Genomic DNA, 24,393 nt, shown 5'->3' with positions numbered 1-24,393 from the left:
TCCCAATAAAAGAACTTTAATAGTATGTACATTTGCCTCATTAATAAATTTAACCGCATTGTTTTTTTTGCAGAATATCAAATTACAGTCACTGCAAAAAAATGTATAAAACTATAAATAGGAGTGCATTATCAAACCATCCATGTTAAAAATAACATTTCATTGTTATATCCAATATCCACCTATACATTGTAAGTTTCTAAAGAGTCATTTAAAAAATTGAAACTCGGAATCCACAAAGACACCCATTTCTCAATGTCATATCAATTTTCTGAGCAGACAAAAGCCGACGATTACAGCAAACAACGCATTGCAGAGCTTCAAATCATGCATCGGCGGAATTTCAACACCGGCACGCATGAGCAACTGCGATGCCAAACCTATACAAACTCATTCCAAGTAGCTCGTTTGACAGTCATGCTTCATTCTTCTCATCTTCATGTACAACGCACTCGGCCTCCGTCATACCGAGGCCTTGCAAGTCAAAACGCTCGGCAGGTAGCTCCAGTGGAGGCAGGTCACCCAGTTCGGGAAGATCCGTGAGCGGTGGTATGCCGTCCTGCTGATCATCGAAACTGACGACAGGATGCTTGAGGGCCGAGAGATGACCCACAGTAGGCAGCTGCTGCCATGAGACCCCAGCCTCACCGGGAGAGTCTGTGAGCGCCCACACCTCGTGCCCATCGACAAAGTGGGTATCCGGGTCGAGATAGCGACTGCAGCCGACTCCAAAAGCAGAGGTGAAAGACGAAATATTGGCTTGACCATCTGAAACTCGACTTGATGGCCGAACCAAGCAACTCTTGCGAAGATGGGCATTCTCAACCTTCAGTTGCTGGTTTTCCTTATGCAGGTGTTCATTTTTCGCAAGCACAACGCGCAGCATGCGCAACAGCTCTGCAATGCGACCCTCCTGCTCCTCCAGCAGCACTGATGGGGTCTTCGAGGTTTTGGTCCCAGATACAGGTGCCTGAAGGCCACCCTCACCTCCCTTCAGCAGGTATATCAGTGTGTCAGGCTCTCGATCAAAGAAATTACCTGGCTTCATGAGCTGTGCTTGCTCACCTGAAAGTGGAAGAACATACAAGAAAATTTGAACACCAGTCGAGGATATTCATCTCGTTATGCCTGTGTCGTATCCATGTGTCAAATTCATTATTCGCCTCATCATGAAGATTCCTGAGTTAATAGCTGTATGTACAGAATGGAAAGTTCCCCCAAAATGATCACAGAGCATATAGTCAGGTTCACTATGTTTTTTCGTTCAAAATCATGGTAGATTAGCAAACCTATACATTTTTGGAAACGTTATTACATGGAAAATCTGAAAATCAATGTTTACATTTGCCAATTCCGACCAAATCGATTCGACCAATTCGACCAATTCGACCAATCGACCAATTCCATTCGACCAATTCGACCATTCGACCAATCACTTCGATCGACCATTCGACCATTCGATCGATTCGATTCGATTCGATTCATCGAATTCGATTCGATCGACCATTCGACCAATTCGATTTGCCAATCAATTTGACCGACCTTTGCTTGTGTGGAACGGACTGTGAAAACGATGCGGACTATATTGTCGGATACGACACACAGGACAGCGATGACGAACTCTAAATGGCATATTCTGTAATCGTGTATGTTTGATGCCATTGACTGCCTGTGTATATTTTGTCATTGACTGCCTGTGTAGATGTGAAGTTATACTGACTGCATGTGTATATATGATTTTGCTGACTGCCTGTGTATGTTTGGTGATATGAATTATTGTGACACATTCTGATGTTATTAACTGCCTGTACAAAATGATAACATGTATTTGATTATGCAACTTATCGTGAATATAAAGACAGTATTTTGCAATTCAAAACCTTTGATTCGTGTCTTACCATTCCCCATAGCACTAATTTGATACTTTCATTGGATTCCTTGTCCCTGAAAATATAGGTTTAGTATATTTTAAAAAGTTTTTAGGGTAATTAGAGGCAGAAATAGAACAAAATATGTATTTTACAGTGGCCATTTTGAAAATCTAAAATGGCCGCCATACAGGTATCTCTCCAAATGTAAACATTGATTTTTAGTTACCTTATGCTATAACCTTTCCAAAAATGTATAGGTTTGCTAATCTACCATGATTTTGAACGAAATATAATTTATTGACATAGTGAACCTGACTCATAGAAATTACGGAGCAATCCCAATGCTTTAGCAACACGTTGATAGGCCCTCGATGAGAGAAACCGAAAGTGTTGTTAAACCTTTGAATTTGGGACATTTCCCAGGTTTCTGGTCTTCCTCAAGGCTAAAGGTGCAGCCCTTCACCTTAACATTTTGTTTCCTCTTTTGGCCAGAAATTATATCAAAGTTCATTAGAGGGGCCTTTCTCGTTGAGAGAAGTCAAAATATTTATCGAATATCTTGGAACCACAAAATTAATCAAATTGAAGTAGGGGATGAAATGTTTGCTCGGTTAAAGTTCCTCTTCAAGTGTGTGTAAGCAAATTCTGTTTCATTCCCGATATAAAATCTATTTGTTCACAACATAATATTCCCAACAAACTAGTTTTCAATCCGAGCAATCCAATTATTTCGACGTTTCATCCCCATCATTACCTCTGCCACCGAAGCTCGACGGAAGTTGTGTTTTCACCCCTGTTTATCTATGTCTGTTTGTCTCCGTCTATTCGTTTGTTTGGCTGCGAGCAGGATATTTCATAAAGTTATGGACCGATTCGGCTGAAACTTGGACAGGTTTGGTGTGTGACAAGGACGAATCGATCCGATTTTAGTAAAGATCCGGATCCGAACACGACAATATTTAAGTGATTCTTCACAACCAAGAAATAACATGACATCTCAAAAAGCTGTGGACGGATTATGACAAAACGATGTGTACAAGATGGTTACGAGGTGTACGAGTTGGACAAGAACAAACAATTAGATTTTGGTTCAGGTCCGGATGCAGATCTGGCCTATCAGTGGAAACGAACCGTAAACTGCTCACACTGGCGGAGGGGCGTGCTCTACCGAGTGACATTGTAGTTTATTGCTCGTTTTACGTTTGATGGATTTTGGGCGGCTCTGTCTTTTCACAAACAGCATTTTAATGCAGACCACAGCTGCCTTACGGGCATTAAGAGCCAAACCACAACATAGGGACCGGCATTACATGAAGACCACACCAGGGGGCATTGATGTGCCAGCTCGGGTTTTAATGGCAATGCAATTCTCCTGAGACTAGAGTTTCATTTCCAGGAGCTTACAATCCATAATCCCTCAAGACTGTTGCCTTCAGCTAAGATACAACCTTTGATACACCAGTTCAGCGTTTTCAACATTAGACCACCACCATACCCAAGGTTAATAATTGCATTTCATCTGTTACCAGAGACAAACCAATATGTTTACGTTCCGCTGTTGCAAGATATACCAAGAGATTTTGTTCACGTCTCTAAAACAACGATGGTTGGCAGGAACAAGGTTAATAATGCACTTACCATCATGGGGCACAACTTCCGTTGTATCTTGCTTGGGAAGTTTAGTTTCACATGCAGATACGGTTTCATCCGGAGAAGCAGAAGCACCCTTCTTTCCCACCACCTTCTGCTGCCTGCGCTGCAACTCTGCCCGCAACCTGGTCTCACGCCGTGCACGGCTCCACTTCTCCTGCACGATCCGCTGCTGAGTCACGTGGCTGTCTCTCTGTAGACGCAGAGACAGCAGTGCCTGCCAGACCACACCATCGATTGATCATCAACAAATCGATACATAATGCTCGGCAATCACTGCACACTAAATGAGAAAACGCACAAAAGAAAAATCACATTAACGAATCTTCGTTAAACAAATCAGTGGATTTGTATCAGTCAACTTCACACACTTCAGACACTTCACACACTTCACACACTTCAGACACTTCAGACACTTCACACACTTCACACACTTCACACACTTCACACACTTCACACACTTCACACACTTCACACACTTCACACACTTCACACACTTCACACACAGTGCAGAATACAGTGTTTTTTTCCCCGAAGTATTTTATTAACTTAGTCAAAGGTCAAGTAAAACAAACAAATGGAATAAAAACACAACAGGATAAAATAAGAAAGAGCAATCAGTGATTGCAGACCCTCGCCAGGATGTGTTTTTAGTGGTTAAGGATTTTGTGTTAAAACAAATATGGCGGCTGAACCACATGATCGATGACGTCATCAATTTTTTTTTCTCCACCAAATTATCCATAGATGATGCTCAAGAAATTTCATCTTTATCGGATGAAGTTTTGTACTTGTCGAATTATGACATCATAATGGAGGAAACTATGACATCATCATTAAAATATGTTATTCACTCCCCCTGGAGAGTTCTTCACAATGAGCCATGTCTCCATTTTTTTCTACGAAGCGCTTTCGGAGATATGGAGGTGCAAAGTTTTTCAGTTTTTCCAAGATGGCACCCGTACCACGTGACCTATGACATCATAATTTTTTATTTTTTTTAACTATACAGGAGGAGGCGCACATAAGGTGAAAATTTCCTGTCAATCGGCACAACGGTTGCAGAGAAAATCATATTTATTCTGTGCGGACAAACAGACAGACAGACTCCGATGCAATACCCTCTCCTCTGGCGAGGTAATAAATAAATAAAAGGCAAGACAAAATATGCTGAGAATATTTAGTGCACGGATATCAACGCAGGGCACCACTAGAGACGCAAGTAATTAAAACAAATAATAAGCACAAATCGAATTTTTAAAAAGTATAGAAACAGGAAATGAGCGAAAAAGGGGAAGATGAAGAAGAGGAAATGGGAAGGGGGGGGGGGAGCAATCGGGGAATACAACAACAACAACATGCATTTTAAGGCCATTTTCCCTGCGAGAGCGGGGGTTAGCCTTGCGGTCTGATCTCTGATCAACCATTCCTCCACTTCGAACTTCCTCAATGCCCATATCAATACTTTGTGTGGAACCATAACGAATGCTTTCTCCAGATCAACAAACCCAAGAAACAACTTCTTCCTCTTCTCCATGTACTTCTCCTGCAACTGCCTCACAATAAAGAGCGCGTCTGTCGTTCCTCTTCCTGGCATAAATCCAAACTGCATTTCGTCGATCTTCACCTTCTTCCTTATCCTCCTCTCCAGCACCCTTTCCAATACCTTCATTCCATGCTCCAATAACTTTATCGCTCGGTACGAGCCACACTCCAGAGGGTCACCTTTCCCCTTGTATAGAGGGACGAGGGTACTCAGTTCCCAATCCACTGGAATGCGACCTTCTTTCACCACCAGATTACAGATCTCTGCCATTCTCTTCACACCCCAACTTCCTGCTGCCTTCAACATATCTCCCACAACTCCCGTTGGCCCTCCTGCTTTTCTACTCTTCATTGCTTTTATCGCTTCCTCAACTTCCTTCTCAGTTATCTTCTCTGCCGGTCCTAAAACTGGGTTACTCTCTATGTTGCCATCCCATTCATTCTCTGTATTCAACAGCATTTCCATATATCTTTTCCATCTTCCTTTAATTCCATCTGGGTCCGCAACGATTTGTCCCACTTCATCCTTCAAGCAACTCACCCCCATCACATCACACCTCTCTTTCGCTATCTGCTTTGCAATCCTGAATACCGCTCTCTGACCCTCTTCAGAATCCAAGCGATCTCCGAACATTTTCCTACATGCCTCCTGCGCCTTTGCTACCTCTTTCTTTGCAGCCTTCTTGGCTGCCTTATAACTTTCATGCTCTGCTTTTTCTGCTCCCGTACCCTTCGCCTTCTGCCACTCCTTGAACTTCTTCCTCTTCTCGTCAATCCTCTTTCCAACTTCATCATTCCACCACCATGTTTCCGAGTGCCTCGGTGGTCCTTTTGTCCATCCACATACCTCACCAACGGCTCCCAACAGACTATCTTTCATTGACATCCAACCACATTCAAGCTCAACCGCATCATCCTCTACACTACTCAGCCTCTCTTTTAATGCCTCCCTTACTGTCACCTCTTTCAACCTCCACACCTTCATTCTCGGTTGGTACTTCAGCCGCCGAGCTCTCCTCGCACCTTTCACCCTTATGTTGCAGACAACCAAGTGGTGCTGTGAAACAGCCTCCTCCCCCGGGATCACCTTTATGTCCCGGAGGTGCCCCCTATCTCGCCTACGCGCCATCAGGTAGTCAACGGTTGTCGTCGACCCACCTGACGTGTATGTTACAAGCTTATTATCCCCTTTCTGGAACTGAGTATTACAAATCAACAAATCAGCTCCATCAGCAAACTCCAAAATCGTTTCACCTTCTCCATTTCTCACACCATATCCGTAACCCCCATGAACTCCCTCAAAACCGTCCATACTCCTTCCCACATGTCCATTTAGGTCTCTTCCTACCACAACAACTTCCTCATCTTTCACGTTTTCCATCAGCTTCTCTATCGCACACCAGAACTAGTCCTTCTCTTCATCGCTCCGACCAACCTGCAGAGCATATCCCGAGGTGACGTTCACCAAGAGCTTTCCAATCATCATTTTCACCATCATCAACCTATCACTCACTCTAGTCACACTCACCACACTGTCTACAAACTCCTCAGAAAACAGGACACCAACACCATTCACGCCCTGTGGGCACTCTTGCCACACAAACTTGTATTTCTGTCCCTGCCTACCCTTCGCCATTCTCACACCACTTCCCTTCCATCTCGTCTCTTGCACACAACAGATGTCCACTCTTCTACTTATCAATACTTCCACCACTTCTGATCTCCCTGTCATTGTCCCTACATTCCATGTCCCAAACCTCAGAAACCGAGCTCCACTTTGGGCTGTACCCTGCCTATATGTATTTGTAATCGTCATGGTTCTCTTTTTGAGGCAATGTTTTTATGGCCGGATGCCCTTCCTGACGCCAACCCTCTTAGTCGCCTCTTACAACACGCAGGGATACGGTGTACCTATTCTAACCAGGGTACACACCGTACACACCGGTCCAAGTCAATTCATGTAAAAGCACAAAGATGGCCGAGTCGTCCTCCCAAATACATTACACATACAAGCTCCTCCACAAGCTTGAGATCACCATTAATAACAAAGAAAAGGTTCGTTTACACTGCACGTTAAGCAGCTAAGATGGCCAGGCGTACATAATGTAAACGCAACACTTTCGAAGGTGAGATCCTCAGTGAGCAGAAGCACTCGGAGCCCTCAAGCACGTCGTGCAAACAAGCCTCAGGAAGCAGGAAAGGAGGCGTCAAGCGCGTCGTGCAAACGAGCCTCAGGAAGCAGGAAAGGAGGCCTCAAGCACGTCGTGGAAACGAGCCTCAGGAAGCAGGAAAGGAGGCCTCAAGCACGTCGTGCAAACGAGCCTCAGGAAGCAGGAAAGGAGGCCTCAAGCACGTCGTGCAAACGAGCCTCAGGAAGCAGGAAAGGAGGCGTCAAGCGCGTCGTGCAAACGAGCCTCAGGAAGCAGGAAAGGAGGCCTCAAGCACGTCGTGGAAACGAGCCTCAGGAAGCAGGAAAGGAGGCCTCAAGCACGTCGTGCAAACGAGCCTCAGGAAGCAGGAAAGGAGGCCTCAAGCACGTCGTGCAAACGAGCCCCAGGAAGCAGGAAAGGAGGCCTCAAGCACGTCGTGGAAAAGAGCCTCAGAAAGCAGGAAAGGAGGCCTCAAGCACGTCGTGCAAACGAGCCTCAGGAAGCAAGAGAGGAGGCCTCAAGCACGTCGTGCAAATGGGCCTCAGGAAGCAGGAAAGGAGGCCTCAAGCATGTCGTGCAAATGAGTCTCAGGAAGCCTTGTCTTGTCCTTTCCTCGCTTGTTTAGCCGATGACGATGAAAGGAAGACCGACGGGGGTCGAGTTGAACCTTCCCGTGCTGAGATTGAGTATCGTATACAACACAAGGGAATGAAAAATAAATAATATAATGTTCTTTGTATTTGTATCGGCCGGCACTCAGCTCTGGTCTACGAGGCTTTTAGGAGTTTGATGGTCGTATCCGTGGTATAACCACCCCGCGTGGGAAGCACACAAGATGGCGCGGATTCGCGCCTGTAGCCAGCCGCCGGCATGAGGCAAGCAGACAGAATAGCATCCTTTGGTTTGCTCGCTATCTCCTCCGTCTCTGAAGAGCACCACCGTCAACCAACACCCCTTCCTCCGATGTTGCAAAGGTTTTCGGGGAATACGGTTATCATTTTGAAAAGAAAACTCGAGCAAAGTCAACGGCGCGCCATCGCAAATTCCCATGATTCCCATCTCGAGTAAAGTTGAATTATGGAAAACAATTCCACCAGCAATGACCAAATATCCAATTTTGAGTTACCCAAGTCATGTAACCCCAAGTCCCACCCCCTGGGGCATCAATATGGGGTTACATCCAAAAATGTTACATATTTCATGAGTCCCCCAATGTTGATTGCACATACAGTGCATTCAGAAAGTATTCAGATCCCTTGACTTTTTTCACATTTTGTGATGTTGCAGCCTTATGCTAAAATCGTTTCAATTCATTTTTTCCCTCATCAATCTACACTCAACACCCAATAATGACAAAGAGGAAACGGAAGCCTCTCCTCAGTGAAAACACATGAAAGTCCGCTTGGAGTTTGCAAAAAGGCACCGAAAGGACTCTCAGACTGTGAGAAACATGATTCTGTGGTCTGATGAAACCAGGATTGAACTGTTTGGCTTCCGTCTGGCCACTCTGCCATAAAGCCCAGATCGGTGGAGTGTTGCAGTGATGGTTGTTCTTCTGGAAGTTTCTCCCATCTCCACACAGGATCTCTGGAGCTCAGCCAGAGTGATCATCGGGTTCTTGGTCACCTCTCTTACCAAGGCCCTTCTCCCCCGATTGCTCAGTTTGGCCGGGCGGCCAGCTCTAGGAAGAGTCCTGGTTGTTCCAAACTTTTTCCATTTAAGAATTATGGAGGCCACTGTGCTCTTGGGAACCTTCAATGCAGCAGAATTTTTTTGTACGCTTCCCCAGATCTGTGCCTCGACACAATCCTGTCTCTGAGCTCTGCAGGCAGTTCCTTCGACCTCATCTGCTTGGTTTTTGCTCTGATATGCGTTGTCAGCTGTGAGACCTCATATAGACAGGTGTGTGCCTTTCCAAATCATGTCCAATCAATTGAATTTAACAGGTGGACTCCAATCAAGGTGTAGAAACATCTCAAAGATGATCAATAGAAATGGGAGGCACCTGAGCTACATTTCAAGTGTCATAGCAAAGGGTATGAATACTTATGTAAATGTGATATTTCAGTTTTTTCTTTTTAATAAAATTGCAAAACTTTCTAAAATCCTGTTTTCTCTTTGTCATTATGGGGTATTGAGTGCAGATTGATGAGGGAAAAAATGAATTTAAACGATTTCAGCAAAAGGCTGCAACATAACAAAATGTGAAAAAGTGAAGGGGTCTGAATACTTTCTGAATGCACTGTACGTTTCATTTAAAAACGTTTTAAAATGTCCCCGCAATTGCATTTTTTGGTATATGACTTTATGACCCCACCCCATGGGGTGGGGAAAAATGATGTTGCTCTTGCACCTTCTTGCCATGCGGTGATCATAACAATCAAGTTTGGTGAATTTCTGTCCAACCCTTTAGGAGGAGATAGTGTGATGGGCAATTCCAATATACCCCAGTTTTTTTTATTATTATTTATTTTTCCAAAGAGCGTGGGGGTAAACATGACTAAAGGGTCACGGGGTCTCAAGGTCAACCTGTGTTTAATGGGATGTTGCAACTTGTTGGTTGTGAAATTCCTAGAATGATACTTTCCTGATCCAGTCAAGGCATGATAAGATTGGTTATGCCTTTACGAGTTCCCTTACAAGGAACGTCAATGCAGGAGGTCATTCTGCCCGGAGACTGAGCAATGGTTGCAAACCTCTGGTTGTTTATCCATTCTCTGTCCTTTTAAATGCTGAGCATAAAGCAAGGAAGCAGCACATAGCATTTTAAAATCTTCGGTACGACTCGGACCTGGTTTGAACCGCAGACTTCCCAGATTCACAGCGAACGCTCTAACCATGACACCACCTTGTCAGGTAAAAAGCCAATGTTTAGGCTATTTGAGGAGAAATCATTGCCGTGTTAACCTGTCGTAGTCAGGTGATACACAAACCGAGGCTTCGTGGCTGGCCAGATTCATGCAAACTGCTCTTGTGTAAATCGAATGATGGGATGTTTCAGGGTGGCAATGCCACAATCTAGCAGGCCTACCTAGTCTCTGTACACCAAATTGACGGAGCATCTTTGGGATGTGTTCCAAAAGAAACCCTTCGAAAATCAGGACTGCAGCTACTCTCCCCTTCAATATAATTACCTTATATTAATTACCTCCACCTTCAATATTAATTACCTCCACTCAACCCTCATTGCAGAATGGTCCCAAATATTATCTTATGCAATCGCTATCACACCGTGTCACTGCAATCATCAGGCTAACCCACAATTAGTAACATTCTAATACTTTTTTCTGCTGTAGCTACCATCAAATACAACAGCAAGACTGAACTCGATCAAGTTAGACCAACCCAGGTAGTCTACAAAGGTCACAACACATGAAGAAATTCAAAATCAGATCTGCCTGCCACCCTTAAACTCATGGTCCATTTGCTTAAGATTCAATGTTTTTGTGCAAAATCTCTTGCAGCAAAACATTCCAAAAATAGGAATAACTAGAACAGCATTCAGTAGGGCGCACATATATCCGTAAAACCTCACCCTCCGTGGCGGAGACGTTCCTGTAAACCTTTGCAAATGGAGAAATCGCCAATGCCAAACACTTTACAACATGCTAGTGAGAGATCGATATATGTTCCGGCCCCCCCAAAATTTAAGTCCAGAAATCATTTTTTTTTTAAACAAAACTGGATATTTCATAGAAAAATAGGACCGCAGGTCCTGAAGCTCACCTGGATCAGGAGCAACAGTCACTCAAACTCCCCACGGAGCCCCTCAGACTTAGACCCTGATTTTTGTTCATCAGGCTAACCTGATGGTCAAATGATCAGAATGATCAAAATAATGATCATCAGGATGATCAAATAAGTACCTTTCCCACCTCCCCCAAGCCCTCTCTCCCTCCCACATTTCTCTCGATGTCCCTGCTCTCAAATGTTGTGTTTGTGTCCTTCCCCCTCTCGCCCCATCTTGTCTACCGCTCCCCTTACTTTGTGTTTTATGTGTCGGTTTGACTTTTTGTGTGATTAATGTTCGCTCTTTCACGAGGCTCGATGTTGTATACAAAAAAAAGAAAAGAAAAAAGAAGTCATGAACAAACTTTGGTACATCATGGGTGATGAAGGTTGTAGTCAAGTTTCGTCGAAATTGTGTGTACAGTTCCGGAGAAGAGAGCAAATACCTATTTTGGAGAGTCAAACCTGGACCCACTTTGAACCCCGGTACACCCCAAGTTTTTAATGCTGTGAACATACTTGAGTTCCAACATACCAAACATCATTTTAGCCAAGTTTAGTCACAATAAAATCAGCAGTTTTGGAGAAGTTGCAAGTGTTTACAGACGGACTGACGAACTGAGAGTGACAGACGTGCCATCCCATAAGCTCTCTGAAACTACATTCCAGGCGAGCTAAAAATAAGAACAATTGAGTAAAGTAAGATCAAATAAGTAACACGTACCATCAAGGTAAGATATATACATAATATACAAATATATATACACACAAAACGTGAGAAATGTAAACAAAAATCCAAACAAACTTGATCGGTGTCTGTTAGCTTCGTTGCTTCCTCAAGATGTTCTGCAAAATAAGATTCGGTGTTGTGTGGGTAGAACCAAAGTCAGTCAAAACAAAAACTGAGCATGACATGATGACAGCAACGCCAAATATACTAACCAACCTGGATCTCAGCACAATCATGGAATTTATACGATCCGGTATCGGAATGACACATTACAAAAAAGTTAATAAAAGCAACAAAGAAATTGTGAGACTGTTAACTGAAATTGTTTTGCTTTTAGTGATTCTCTACTGTTGGATAAGGAAGAGCTCATGCACAGGAGAACGCCATTTGATGAAACTCCCATCAGATACCTGTTAAGGAGAATGCCATTTGATCAAACTCCCATCAGATACCTGTTTTTTGGTGTTTTTTTTTTGCATACAGCCAAGGCTCGTGGAAGAGCTAAATCACTGAAAGGATCAAGACGGAACAGGACAAAAGGAACAGTTGAGAGAGAGAGAAAGAGGGAGAGAGGCAGGGTAGGGTGCATCAAACACCCCGTTTTTGAAAAATACTCATATTGATCTAGTCATATGTTTTATTTTTTGTTGTGAAATGTGAGATTTGTCGAATTTTTTAAAAGCAAGATGAGGGAGATCCCGACTGCACGGAGATCAACCCTAGCCACGATCGCCAAGCTGCAGGCCACGGAACAATGACTGGATGCAACCTTCCAGCTGTGGCCGCCCAATGTTGAGCAGCTGATCACGAACCCAGAGTATCGCCTGTTCCTGCAGTCAATGAAGACTGACCGCATAGAATGTTTCGGCACGTACGACAAGGTCCTGTCGCAAAGTGTGCACCGTCGCCAGATTCGTGAGCAGGCCGAGGAAGAACGGCGCAAGCGAAGTGGAAGGTGCAGAAAAATTGGAGCTGCTAGTTCCATCATTCCATTGGCAGATGACAGTAAAGTGGCAGCAACGATGAAAGTGACGTAACTGCCACTCAGACGACCACTGCGACTTCCACTAAGCCATCACCGCAGCGAGCACACCCTGGTTCATCCCCCCACAATATCCTACACCGTCCAAAGTTAGTTTCCCTGGCCACTCCGCTTAAGCTGACATTGCCACAACAGGCCAGCTTCACAAAGGTCAAAATAGATGAAGCCGGGGGAAATCCCATCAATGTATCAACTTCGTACATCACTGTTGAAAATGAAAATTTGGCATGTTTTGAAGAGAGAATATAGTCGACCAGGCAAATCTGAAAAGAGGCCGATTTAAGGAGTTAGCACAAGTGGTCGGGTAGAAAAATTCCAATGATACCAGCTGTTATGGGGGGGGGGGGGAGGTATGGGGGTCATCACCATGGTGCATGTAGGGTCTAAAAGTGGTGCAATTGTTTTTTATGGAGCCGTTTCCATGGTAACCACCAAAATTACTACATTCGTTCTAACTCATATAACTTTCTTATTACAGAAGCTCAAAACACAATTCTGATGTTGAATGAAAGGTCTGACCATCCACTACACAATGATGTCCTTTATTACTTTTCTGGAGCCAATTTGCATACACGTATGACGTCACAAACATGCAAAATAGTATTTTTAAATGTTCCAGGTTTATATATTCGCTGTACATTTTCTGGTGCATCGTTGCAGCTCATATATAGCACCATTCATAGCAAATGTATCTAAGTTATCAAAAATGTACATAGTATGGGGTGTAGGGTCTGGAAAATATTGCTTAAGCCTTAGTTTCCATGGTAACGTTAATGGCGATTTTGGTAGTGGAGCAACCACCTTCCATTGTTCAAATTTGTATAACTTTGTTGTTGAAGATGCTATGAACACAATTCATGCACTGAATGAAAATTTTGTGATAACGCTAAACAATTCTAGCATTCATAATTACCATTTGGCTAATTTGCATATCATTATGACATCACATACTGCAAAACGGTATTTTTCTAAATGTGTGACATTTTCATCTTTCATCTAAGCAGAGATGACTGTGTGACAACGGACGTATGGCCTAGTTGTCGCTATAGTCTCCTGCACAAGGGTGACATGCTTTTTACATCCTCATGTTTGACTCGTGTATGAAGGTCACAAACCGGGTAGGATCTGCTTTCCAAAATACAGTCACGTGAAAAAGTAAGTACACCCCATGTAAAGTTTTGACTTTTTCAACATATTTCAACATACAGCTATTTGATCTTCATTTCAACAATATTGATAGACAAAGGTGATATAATATAACAAATATCATGAAACATTTACATTTTGTAGTCCATTGTATAATTTAAATAAACATAAATGCAAATTTTGCATGTGGAAAAAGTAAGTACATCCCTACATTTATCACTACTTCAAATACCTAAAATTAGAATCAGGTGCACCAGCTCAGGTGCAAATGATTAGAACATCGTTAGAGAGGATCTTGGAGGAACCTGTCTTATTTAAACCTCAGACATTTCGTTTGGTTTGCTCTTTGTTGTTGAAGTGTGTGGCATCACCATGCCCAGATCAAAAGAGCTCTCTGAGGCCTTCAGAAAGAAGGTTATAGATGCCTATGAGTCCGGGAAGGGATTTAAAAAGATCTCCAAACAATTTTAAATCAATCATTCGACTGTCCGGAAGATCATCTACAAGTGGAGAAGATTCCAAACAACTGCCAACGTGTTCAGGCCTGGCCGCCCCAGCAAGTTCAGCCCGAGAGCAGACCGCAAGATGCTGAAAGAAGTCTCTAAGAACCCCAGGATGTCATCACGGGACCTACAGGTAGCTCTTGCCACTGTTGATGTCAATGTGCACGAGTCTACCATGAGAAAGAGGCTGCACAAATTTGATCTACATGGGAGGTGTGCCAGGAGGAAACCTTTGCTGCCCAGAAAGAACATCAGGGCAAGACTAAAGATTGCCAATGAACACCGAGGCAAAGACCAGCACTTCTGGAACAATGTGCTCTGGACAGATGAGTCAAAGGTAGAGCTATTTGGCCACAGTACCAGAAGACATGTTTGGCGAAAACTAAAGACAGCATTTGACCACAAGAACCTGATACCAACTGTAAGGCATGGTGGTGGAAATATTATGGTTTGGGGCAGCTTTGCTGCATCAGGGCCTGGGCAGCTCACCATCATAGAATCCACTATGAATTCTTCATTGTACCAGAGGGTGCTTGAGGATAATGTGAGGCCATCTGTCGGAAAGTTGAAGCTCAACCGAAGGTGGACCTTGCAACATGACAATGACCCTAAACATACCAGTAAATCCACCAAGGAATGGCTGAAAAGAAAGAAATGGAGGGTTCTGGAATGGCCAAGTCAAAGCCCGGATCTAAATCCCATCGAGATGTTGTGGGGGGATTTGAAACAAGCTGTGCATGCGGTGCAACAATTTTTTGTTGAATAAATTATTGCAGTCAATTTTACATTGTTTTTTGTTCAATTAGATCACCTTTATCTATAGATACTGTTTAAATGAAGATCAAATATTGATATGTCAACACATGTTAAAAAGATTTTTTTAAAAAACATTTAATGGGGTGTACTTACTTTTTCCACATGTGAAATTTGCATTTATGTTTATTTAAATTATACAATGGACTACAAAATGTAAATGTTTCATGATATTTGTTGTATTATATCACCTTTATCTGTCAATATTGCTTGAATGAAGATCAAATAGCTGTATGTTGAAATATGTTGAAAAAGTCTAAACTTTACAGAAAAGTACTTACTTTTTCATGTGACTGTATATTGATTAGGGTTCATAACTCTGATAGAATTCTACTACATCTTTTGCTCTTTAACTTTCCACGTGAACGAGTAATATAATTCAGCAGCCATGGACCCCAGCCCACTCAAGTTATTGAAACCAAAGGTGGAAGGTTACTGTAGTCCGAGGAAAGTGCATCATCTGCCAAAAGGAGGATGAACGGAAACTGAGGTGCGGCTCCATTCAAGGAATTAAATAATTCATCATGATCGATTGGACCAACAGCTGGTAGCATTGCCATTTTTCTACCCGACCACTTAAGCAAGGGTGCTCAATTCAGATTTGGCTGGTAGACCAATCATAAAAATTTTGAAAAATTTGAAATTTGAGTTGGTTTGTTGGTTACCCATTACCCAATTTTCTAAAAATTGAACGACATTTTTTCAAATTTTGATCCGACCACCTTTTAGAGGGAACTTTTGGAATCGGTGACCCTGGATTACCATAAGAATATCCCAACATATCCCAACTCCATTCCTCATCCCTCAGATCGGCAGGCAGCAGCCGCTTCACTCTGCAGACCTGGACAATATCACAAACTGGTCAAACAAGTGGAACATGTCTTTCAATCCTGACAAATCTCACACTCTCACTTTGTCTCTCCGAAAAGACCGTCTGGACGACCCTCCTATCTACTTCCTGAACAATCCTCTGGAAGAAGTTCTGTCACTGAAGCTTTTGGGTCTCACTATCTGCCATGATCTTCCCTGGGAATACCACATTCCCAAGCTGGCCTCCAACCTGGGCATCCTCCGTCATGCAAAGTCCTTTCTAGGCACTTCTGAGACCTCACCACATACAAAGCATTCAACCGCAGCTCAATGGACTACTGCTATCCCCTCTGGGCTGGAGCTCCTGCCTCACACTTTGCTTTGGTTTCAACCATGTGAAGCCGAGCTTTCATCATCATTGGAATCTTCCACGATGAAGCTGATTCTGAGGGCCTTTCTATCTCTCACCACAGGCAGGTAGGGGGGTTTTCTGTTTTCTACAGACTCCTCTCCGGCCTTGCTCCCCCTGTTCTGTCTGTCCTCTGCCCCCAAATATTCCTGCAGGACACACAAGATTTGCCAGCAACCCTCTTCAAATGAAACTGCCAAAATCAAGACTCTCTGTTCACCTTCACTCCTTCATTCCTCTTTTCTCCCGCCTCTGCAACAAACTCCCACACTCTCTTCAATCCCTCTCCTCCCTCCAGGTCTTTAAAACAGCTGTTCACCACCATCTCTTATCTTCCCCCATCCAAAACCTTGATCTTTTCTACCCCCATTAAAACACCCTAAATCCATCTCTTTCAATCCCCAACTTCTTTCATTAAATTTCCAGTGGTGTACATTTGCTTTATACCATGTACCCCTCCCTCCTCCTCCAGCCCTTTTGGAATCTAACAGACCTACCGACGAACTTTTGGAATCAAACAGACCTTCCACAGACCTACCGAAGTCCTTGTTCTCTTCTGTTGTTGTTCTTGTGTGCTTCCCTCTCCCTCCCCCTCTTGTCTTCCACTCCCTTCATTGCATGTTTTATGTGTCTGTGCATGTTTTCATGTTCAATGTGTTAGCTCTTACATGAGCTTCGATTCTGTATACAAAAAAAAAAAAAAAATGTTCTTACTTTTATGAAATTTGAAAAATCTTACATTTGGCCAAAACAACTCATTAGTGGGGACACCCAATTTTTACCCAATCCTGGTGGGGGTCGAAAGAAAATGGAAAATCAGAAATATTTTACAGAAATGCTATATAGTAACAAAACAAGACCGATAGACTAACAATGGTTGAAGCCGGGCTTGTTTGATGCTTTAGTTGAAGAGGATAGCATAGCCTGGGTGGGGATACCATTAGCATTTAGCAAATAAGGTGATTATTTAAAAAAAATTGACTTCAGGCATTAAGTCGGTCCATGAATGACTTGGGGGGGCAGGGGGGTGTTGGAGGGGGGAGGGAACTGTGAATACTAAAAGAATGAATGATCGTGTTAAGGCCATTTTTCCCACTAGAGCGGGGGTTAGCCTTGCGGGCCCCCTGGTTCCCTGTTCGAGGCAGTTTTTTATGGCCGGATGCCCTTCCTGACGCCAACCTTAGTCGCCTCTTACGATGCGCAGGGATACTGAATGATAAAAGATGAACCAAGAAATTCCACATTCCTATGCCACCTTCAGTTGAACGTCAGGCATTGACATCAGGTTCGTGAATGACTTGCACAACAAACGTACCCCGTCTGAATGTTGCTATATCCAGTCAATAGCGAAACTGCAAATGGGGAATCCGCGAATGTCACGGATGGAAACCCTTGCGTCATTTCCTCATTCTGCTTTAAACCCAATATCTCTATATTTTCATTCCAAACAGCATCATTCATCATTCCAATCACAAAGTAATACTACAGTATTAATATATCAAAATCTAATGTTAAATCACGATTGTATTGAGATATTATCAAATCAGTGAATCATCATCATCTGTTCACTTCCGGATTTGGCAGCAAGGTCCATGTCGATCACATTACAAAATCACAAATGCTGTTCTAGACTGCATTGCCCTATGGGCTATGTCATAAAAAAAACTATGACGAGATCAATACAAGAATATCTTTCAAAAACGGGCCGTTTGATGCACCCTAGCGGAGGGACACCAACAGCGGAGATGAAGGACAAAATAGAGGGAGAAATGAGGGTTAGGGGAGGACACACGGGGTGGGCAAGATGGATACAGAAGCAAACTCTCTAAAAGGAAAAACTGGCACTTTGGAAGAAGTTGGGCTTGGGAGTGGTGGTGGGGTGGGGGTTAGGGTGGGTGAAAGGGTGGTAAACATCATGGTTTTGGATGTGGTCCGAGTGATCTGAGTCTTGGTGAACAGGTTGGTGTGAGACTAGCATGAATCCAGTTCAGAAAACTTAGCTTTGATAATGTGGAGGTGGCAGCTGCAGATTCGAATTCATCGGAAAAAAAAAATCCCCAAAGGGAAAAATCCCCAAAATTACTTCCATCCCAACACTAGTTTGTTCCATATGCAGCAATAAGCTGTGGATTGCAACGGTACCGGATTAATGGTGTACTACTATGCCACTGAAGAAGCATCCCATATGTTTGAACAAGAATTTCTAATTTATCCAGGGTGCCGACGTTGGCTCACGAAAGATGTTGTGGGATCTTTCATGTCCATTACAGACCAGTGCTCGCAGACTGATCCTCCGGCCTAAACGCCCATAAATCGACGAATCGCTTTGTATGCAAATCACCAGGGTGACAGCTTATAGTTGGGTCAACACTCAAACCTCGGCGAGACAGCTGAGGTGTACATACCTCAAAAGTCTGAGATATCCTACAAGCCAAACCCAGCAACACAACATAATCGAAATACAATAATGGTCTCCACACTTACCTGCTGCTTTTTTATGACAAGCAATTGCATCGTCGTATTTTCCACCAGCAAGAAACTTTTCTGCCTTCCTTCCCTGCAGGTGAGCCTGTGAACAGATGAGCAAACTAAGCCAGAAGTCAGACATGGATTTACATCCTGTAGGAAGTATGCAATAGACGTCCATTCCAACATGGGAACAATGCTGCACAATGCTTCTGCCATTACGGGAGACAAAGTGAGGTGCTCATAATGAGAAGTATAAACAATATACGAGCTGGTGTGATTTCAAAGTGAAAATGCCATGCTTTTGGACTGTTTTAGGGTGCTCTAATCGTGCTACCAGAGAAAATGATAAATCATCTTCACGCATCCCAGGAGATGTAATTAAAAAAAAAAAATCAAGAAACTCAAACTGAGTTAGCAAGAAAACGGCGGAAAAAGTGGCTCAACAACCTTCCAGAAGAGAGAGAAGCACGAAGAAGAGAGAGAGAGAGTTTAAGAGAGAGAAGCAAAACGTGCTTGTTCGCTCTCCTCCTCGTCTCGACTTGTGCCCCGCCCCCTATATGATTGTGCCTCTGGCTCCGGAAACCCAAAAGCACTCTTCTCGACAATAAACAAACTCCTCCGCCCCCTGAACACCACCACCCAGTCATTCACAGTAGACAACTGCATCTCCTTCCTCTCTTTCTTCCAACGCAAAATTGACAACATCTACAACAGCTTGACCACCGCCGCACCCGCTCCCCCTCCAACCACCTGCCCCCCCTTGTCCTGCCATCCCCTGTCTCGGTTCTCCCCAATCTCTCCTACTGACCTCTCTGAACTCCTCATAGGAATGAAAACTGCCACCTGCACTCTTGACCCCATCCCCTCCAGCTTTGTCAAAGCCTCCCTCCCTGCTCTCTCTCCACTTATCATTGCAACAATAAACTCCTCCCTGTCTACAGGCATCGTCCCACCTTCCCTCAAAATTGCTGCTGTTACCCCCATTCTAAAAAAACCTGGTCTAAACCCTGACACCCTAAACAACTTCAGACCCATCTCCAACCTACCCTTTCTGTCAAAAGTTTTGGAACGCGCTGTAGCCACTCAACTCAAACATCATCTCTCTGCCAATAACTTGTATGAAACATTCCAATCCGGATTCCGCTCCAACCACAGTACTGAAACTGCTCTCCTCAAAATCACCAACGACCTTCTCCTCTCCTCCGACGCTGGCAACCTCAACATTCTCGTCCTCCTCGACCTCAGCGCTGCCTTTGACACCATCGATCACACTATCCTCCTCACCCGACTTGAATCCACCTTTAACGTCACCGGCACTGCCCTCTCTTGGATTAAATCATACCTCTCTGACAGATGCCAGTTCATCTCCATCAATAACTGCAAATCCCCCACTGCTCCCCTCCCCCAAGGTGTCCCCCAAGGTTCAGTTCTTGGCCCCCTCCTCTTCATCCTTTACCTGTCCCCGCTCGGTCACTTAATCCGCCGTCATGGTCTCCAATTCCACTGCTTCGCCGATGACATCCAGCTTTTCATCTCCACCAAGTCCGTCTCCACCGACACCCACTCTATCCTGACAAACTGCATCACTGAAATAAAATCCTGGCTTCAAATCAACTTCCTCAAGCTTAACTGTGATAAATCTGAAATAATCATCATTGGCCCAAAAACGCTCACAAAATCCACCCATAACTTTGCCCTCAACATCGACGGTATCCCAGTATCCACCTCCCCTCACATCCGGAATCTTGGCGTCATCTTTGACCAAACCCTTTCCTTCGACAAATACACTAAACAGATCACAAAGTCAGCCTTCTTTCACCTGAAAAACATTGCCCGTCTCCGCTCATCCCTCTCCTCCACGGCTGCAGAAACCCTCATCCACGCCTTCATCACCTCCCGTCTGGACTACTGCAATAGCCTCCTCTATGGTTCACCCTCAAAAATCACCAATAAACTCCAATACATTCAGAACTCCGCTGCCCGTCTACTCACTCATTCCCGGACCCGTGACCACATCACCCCCGTCCTTTACAAGCTTCACTGGCTCCCCATCCCCCAGAGAATCCAGTACAAAATCCTCCTCTTGACATACAAAGCCCTCCATAACCTGGCCCCATCCTACCTGGCTGACCTCCTCTCCAGACACACTCCCACCCGCAACCTCCGCTCTGCTGGTACCAACCTCCTGACCCCCTCCATCCGGACCAAATTCAGATCCTGGGGGGACAGGGCCTTCTCCATCGCTGCTCCCACCCTCTGGAACTCACTACCTCACACCATCAGAGACTCCTCCTCACTCACCACATTCAAAACATCACTAAAGACCCACCTGTTCAACGCTGCATTCAACATTCAACCCACAGCATTTAACCCCTGACTATCTCTTCTCCTTCTCCCTCCTTTTGCTTTAAATATTTCCCTATTGATTCTTGTCTTGTCTTTTTGATTCTTGTCTTATATATATGCCGTATATCGCTGCTGTTTGTTTTCTTGATTCTTGTCTTTTTGCAATTGTTGTTTTCATGTATTGTTATGCATTATGTTTTCCACTCTGTCAAAGCGCCTTTGGGCTTCTGGAAAAGCGCTATACAAAATAAATGAATTATTATTATTATTATTATATCTAGTTTTTCTTCCACCTCTGCTCCTTCTTTCTCAAATCCATGTCCTCACTTAGAGACTTTTCCCAGATTATTTTGCATGGTTTTGTTTAAATATTATTTAAATATGTTTAAACCGCAGCCGTGATGCTGACGCCGCCCTCCACCCCCCGCAACCCCCAGAATTTCCATATGGATGATGATGGTTTCATGGATGATGGTTTAAACGCTTCCCAGTGCGTACCCTGGATTAGAATAGGTACACCGTATCCCTGCATGTCGTAAGAGACGACTAAGAGGGTTGACGTCAGGAAGGGCATCCGGCCATAAAAACATTGCCTCAAAAAGAGAACCATGACAATTACAACTACATATGGGCAGGGTACAGTCTGAAGTGGATAGGTTTCTGAGGTTTGGGACATGGAATGTAGGGACAATGACAGGGAGATCAGGAGAAGTGGTAGAAGTATTGGTCAGAAGAAGAGTGGACATATGCTGTGTGCAAGAGACGAGATGGAAGGGAAGTGGTGTGAGAATGGTGAAGGGTAGGCAGGGACAGAAATACAGGTTTATGTGGCAAGGGTGCCTGGAGGGCGTGAATGGTGTTGGTGTCCTGTTTTCTGAGGAGTTTGTAGACAGTGTGGTGAGTGTGACTAGAGTGAGTGATAGGTTGATGATGGTGAAAATGATGATTGGAAAGCTCTTGGTGAACGTCATCTCGGGATATGCTCCGCAGGTTGGTCGGAGCGATGAAGAGAAGGACAAGTTCTGGTGTGCGATAGAGAAGCTGATGGAAAACGTGAAAGATGAGGAAGTTGTTGTGGTAGGAGGAGACCTAAATGGACATGTGGGAAGGAGTATGGATGGTTTTGAGGGAGTTCATGGGGGTTACGGATATGGTGTGAGAAATGGAGAAGGTGAAAGGATTTTGGAGTTTGCTGATGGAGCTGATTTGTTGATTTGTAATACTCAGTTCCAGAAAGAGGATAATAAGCTTGTTACATACACGTCAGGTGGGTCGACGACAACCGTTGACTACCTGATGGTGCGTAGGCGAGATAGGGGGCACCTCCGGGACACAAAGGTGATCCCGGGGAAGGAGGCTGTTTCACAGCACCACTTGGTTGTCTGCGACATAAGGGTGAAAGGTGCGAGGAGAGCTCGGCGGGTGAAGTACCAACCAAGAATGAAGGTGTGGAGGTTGAAAGAGGTGACAGTAAGGGAGGCATTAAAAGAGAGGCTGAGTAGGGTAGAGGATGATGTGGTTGAGCTTGAAAGTGGTTGGATGTCAATGAAAGCTAGTCTGTTGGGAGCCGTTGGTGAGGTATGTGGATGGACAAAAGGACCACCGAGGCACTCGGAAACATGGTGGTGGGATGATGAAGTTGGAAAGAGGATTGGCGAGAAGAGGCAGAAGTTCAAGGAGTGGCAGAAGGCGAAGGGTACGGGAGCAGAAACAGCAGAGCATGAAAGTTATAAGGCAGCCAGGAAGGCTGCAAAGAAAGAGGTAGCAAAGGCGCAGGAGGCATGTAGGAAAATGTTCGGAGAACGCTTGGATTCGGAAGAGGGTCAGAAAGCAGTATTCAGGATTGCAAAGCACATAGCGAAAGAGAGGTGTGATGTGATGGGGGTGAGTTGCTTGAAGGATGAAGTGGGACAAATCGTTGTCGACCCAGATGGAATTAAAGGAAGATGGAAAAGATATATGGAAATGCTGTTGAATACAGAGAATGAATGGGATGGCAACATAGAGAGTAACCCAGTTTTAGGACCGGCAGAGAAGATAACTGAGAAGGAAGTTGAGGAAGCGATAAAAGCAATGAAGAGTGGAAAAGCGGGAGGGCCGACGGGAGCTGTGGGAGATATGCTGAAGGCAGCAGGAAGTTGGGGTGTGAAGAGAATGACAGAGATCTGTAATCTGGTGGTGAAAGAAGGCCGCATTCCAGTGAATTGGGAACTGAGTACCCTCGTCCCTCTATACAAGGGGAAAGGTGACCCTCGAGAGTGTGGCTCGTACCGAGCGATAAAGTTATTGGAGCATGGAATGAAGGTATTGGAAAGGATGTTGGAGAGGAGGATAAGGAAGAAAGTGAAGATCGACGAAATGCAGTTTGGATTTATGCCAGGAAGAGGAAAGACAGATGCACTTTTCATTGTGAGGCAGTTGCAGGAGAAGTACATGGAGAAGAGGAAGAAGTTGTTTTTTGGGTTTGTTGATCTGGAGAAAGCATTCGATAGGGTTCCATGCAAAGTATTGACATGGGCATTGAGGAAGTTAGGAGTGGAGGAATGGTTGATCAGAGTAGTGATGGCAATGTACAAAAGACCGCGCACAGCTGTAAGGACGAAGGATGGGAACAGTGGTGAGTTTGAGGTGAAGGTGGAAGTGCATCAGGGTCGGTACTAAGTCCACTACTATTTGTAGCTGTGATGGAGGTGCTGGCTCAGAACGTAAAGGAGGGTTTACCGTGGGAGTTGTTGTATGCAGATGATCTGGTGTTGATTGCGGAAAGTATGGATGGACTGAAGGAAAAGATGAACAAGTGGAAGGAATGTATGGAGACAAAAGGTCTGAAGGTGAATATCGGAAAGACGAAGGTGATGGCAAGTGGTAAAGCATGTGGTGAGGTGGAAAGAACTGGGAAGTGGCCATGCGCTGTGTGCAGGAAGGGTGTCGGAGTGAACTCCATTCAATGTACAATGTGCGCTGAGTGGGTTCGTCAAAAATGTAGTGGTCTGAGAGGGTCATTTACCAGTGTGGCAGCTACATTCAAATGTAAGGTGTGCACAGAGGGAGCTGCAGATGGAGGAAATGTTGAGTTGGATCTTGGAGACGGCGTGAAGCTGGAAGGTGTGAAAACATTTTGCTACCTCGGAGACATGCTGAATGGAGAAGGTGGATCAGACTCGGCAACGGTTGCTCGAG

At 44.4% G+C, this 24,393-nt stretch overlaps 1 protein-coding gene across 5 annotated transcripts in view; it reads right to left on the bottom strand.

Moving 5' to 3' along the window:
- NRBF2 (nuclear receptor binding factor 2) overlaps positions 1-24,393 on the bottom strand; it is a 30,819-nt gene continuing 6,426 nt past the window's right edge. For 2 of the 5 annotated variants that reach the window (XM_078773708.1, XM_068111383.2), the window contains 4 exons: positions 18,883-18,967; positions 11,751-11,791; positions 3,510-3,738; positions 1-1,065 (listed from right to left, as the gene is read on the bottom strand). In XM_078773708.1, the coding sequence (XP_078629834.1) occupies positions 416-1,065; positions 3,510-3,738; positions 11,751-11,791; positions 18,883-18,967 (1,005 nt within the window). In that variant the 3' untranslated portion in view covers positions 1-415. Of the gene's footprint in view, positions 1,066-3,509; positions 8,142-11,750; positions 11,792-16,457; positions 16,538-18,882; positions 18,968-24,393 lie in introns of those variants that run through there. The other 3 variants (XM_068111384.2, XM_078773706.1, XM_078773707.1) reach the window with 3 other exon arrangements.

The sequence above is a fragment of the Myxine glutinosa genome, chromosome 3 (assembly GCF_964187855.1).
Source record: "Myxine glutinosa chromosome 3, kmMyxGlut1.1, whole genome shotgun sequence".
NCBI lineage: Eukaryota > Metazoa > Chordata > Myxini > Myxiniformes > Myxinidae > Myxine > Myxine glutinosa.
The sequence above is the reverse complement of the archived record's forward strand: the minus strand, read 5'-3'. Positions and strand labels throughout refer to the sequence as shown.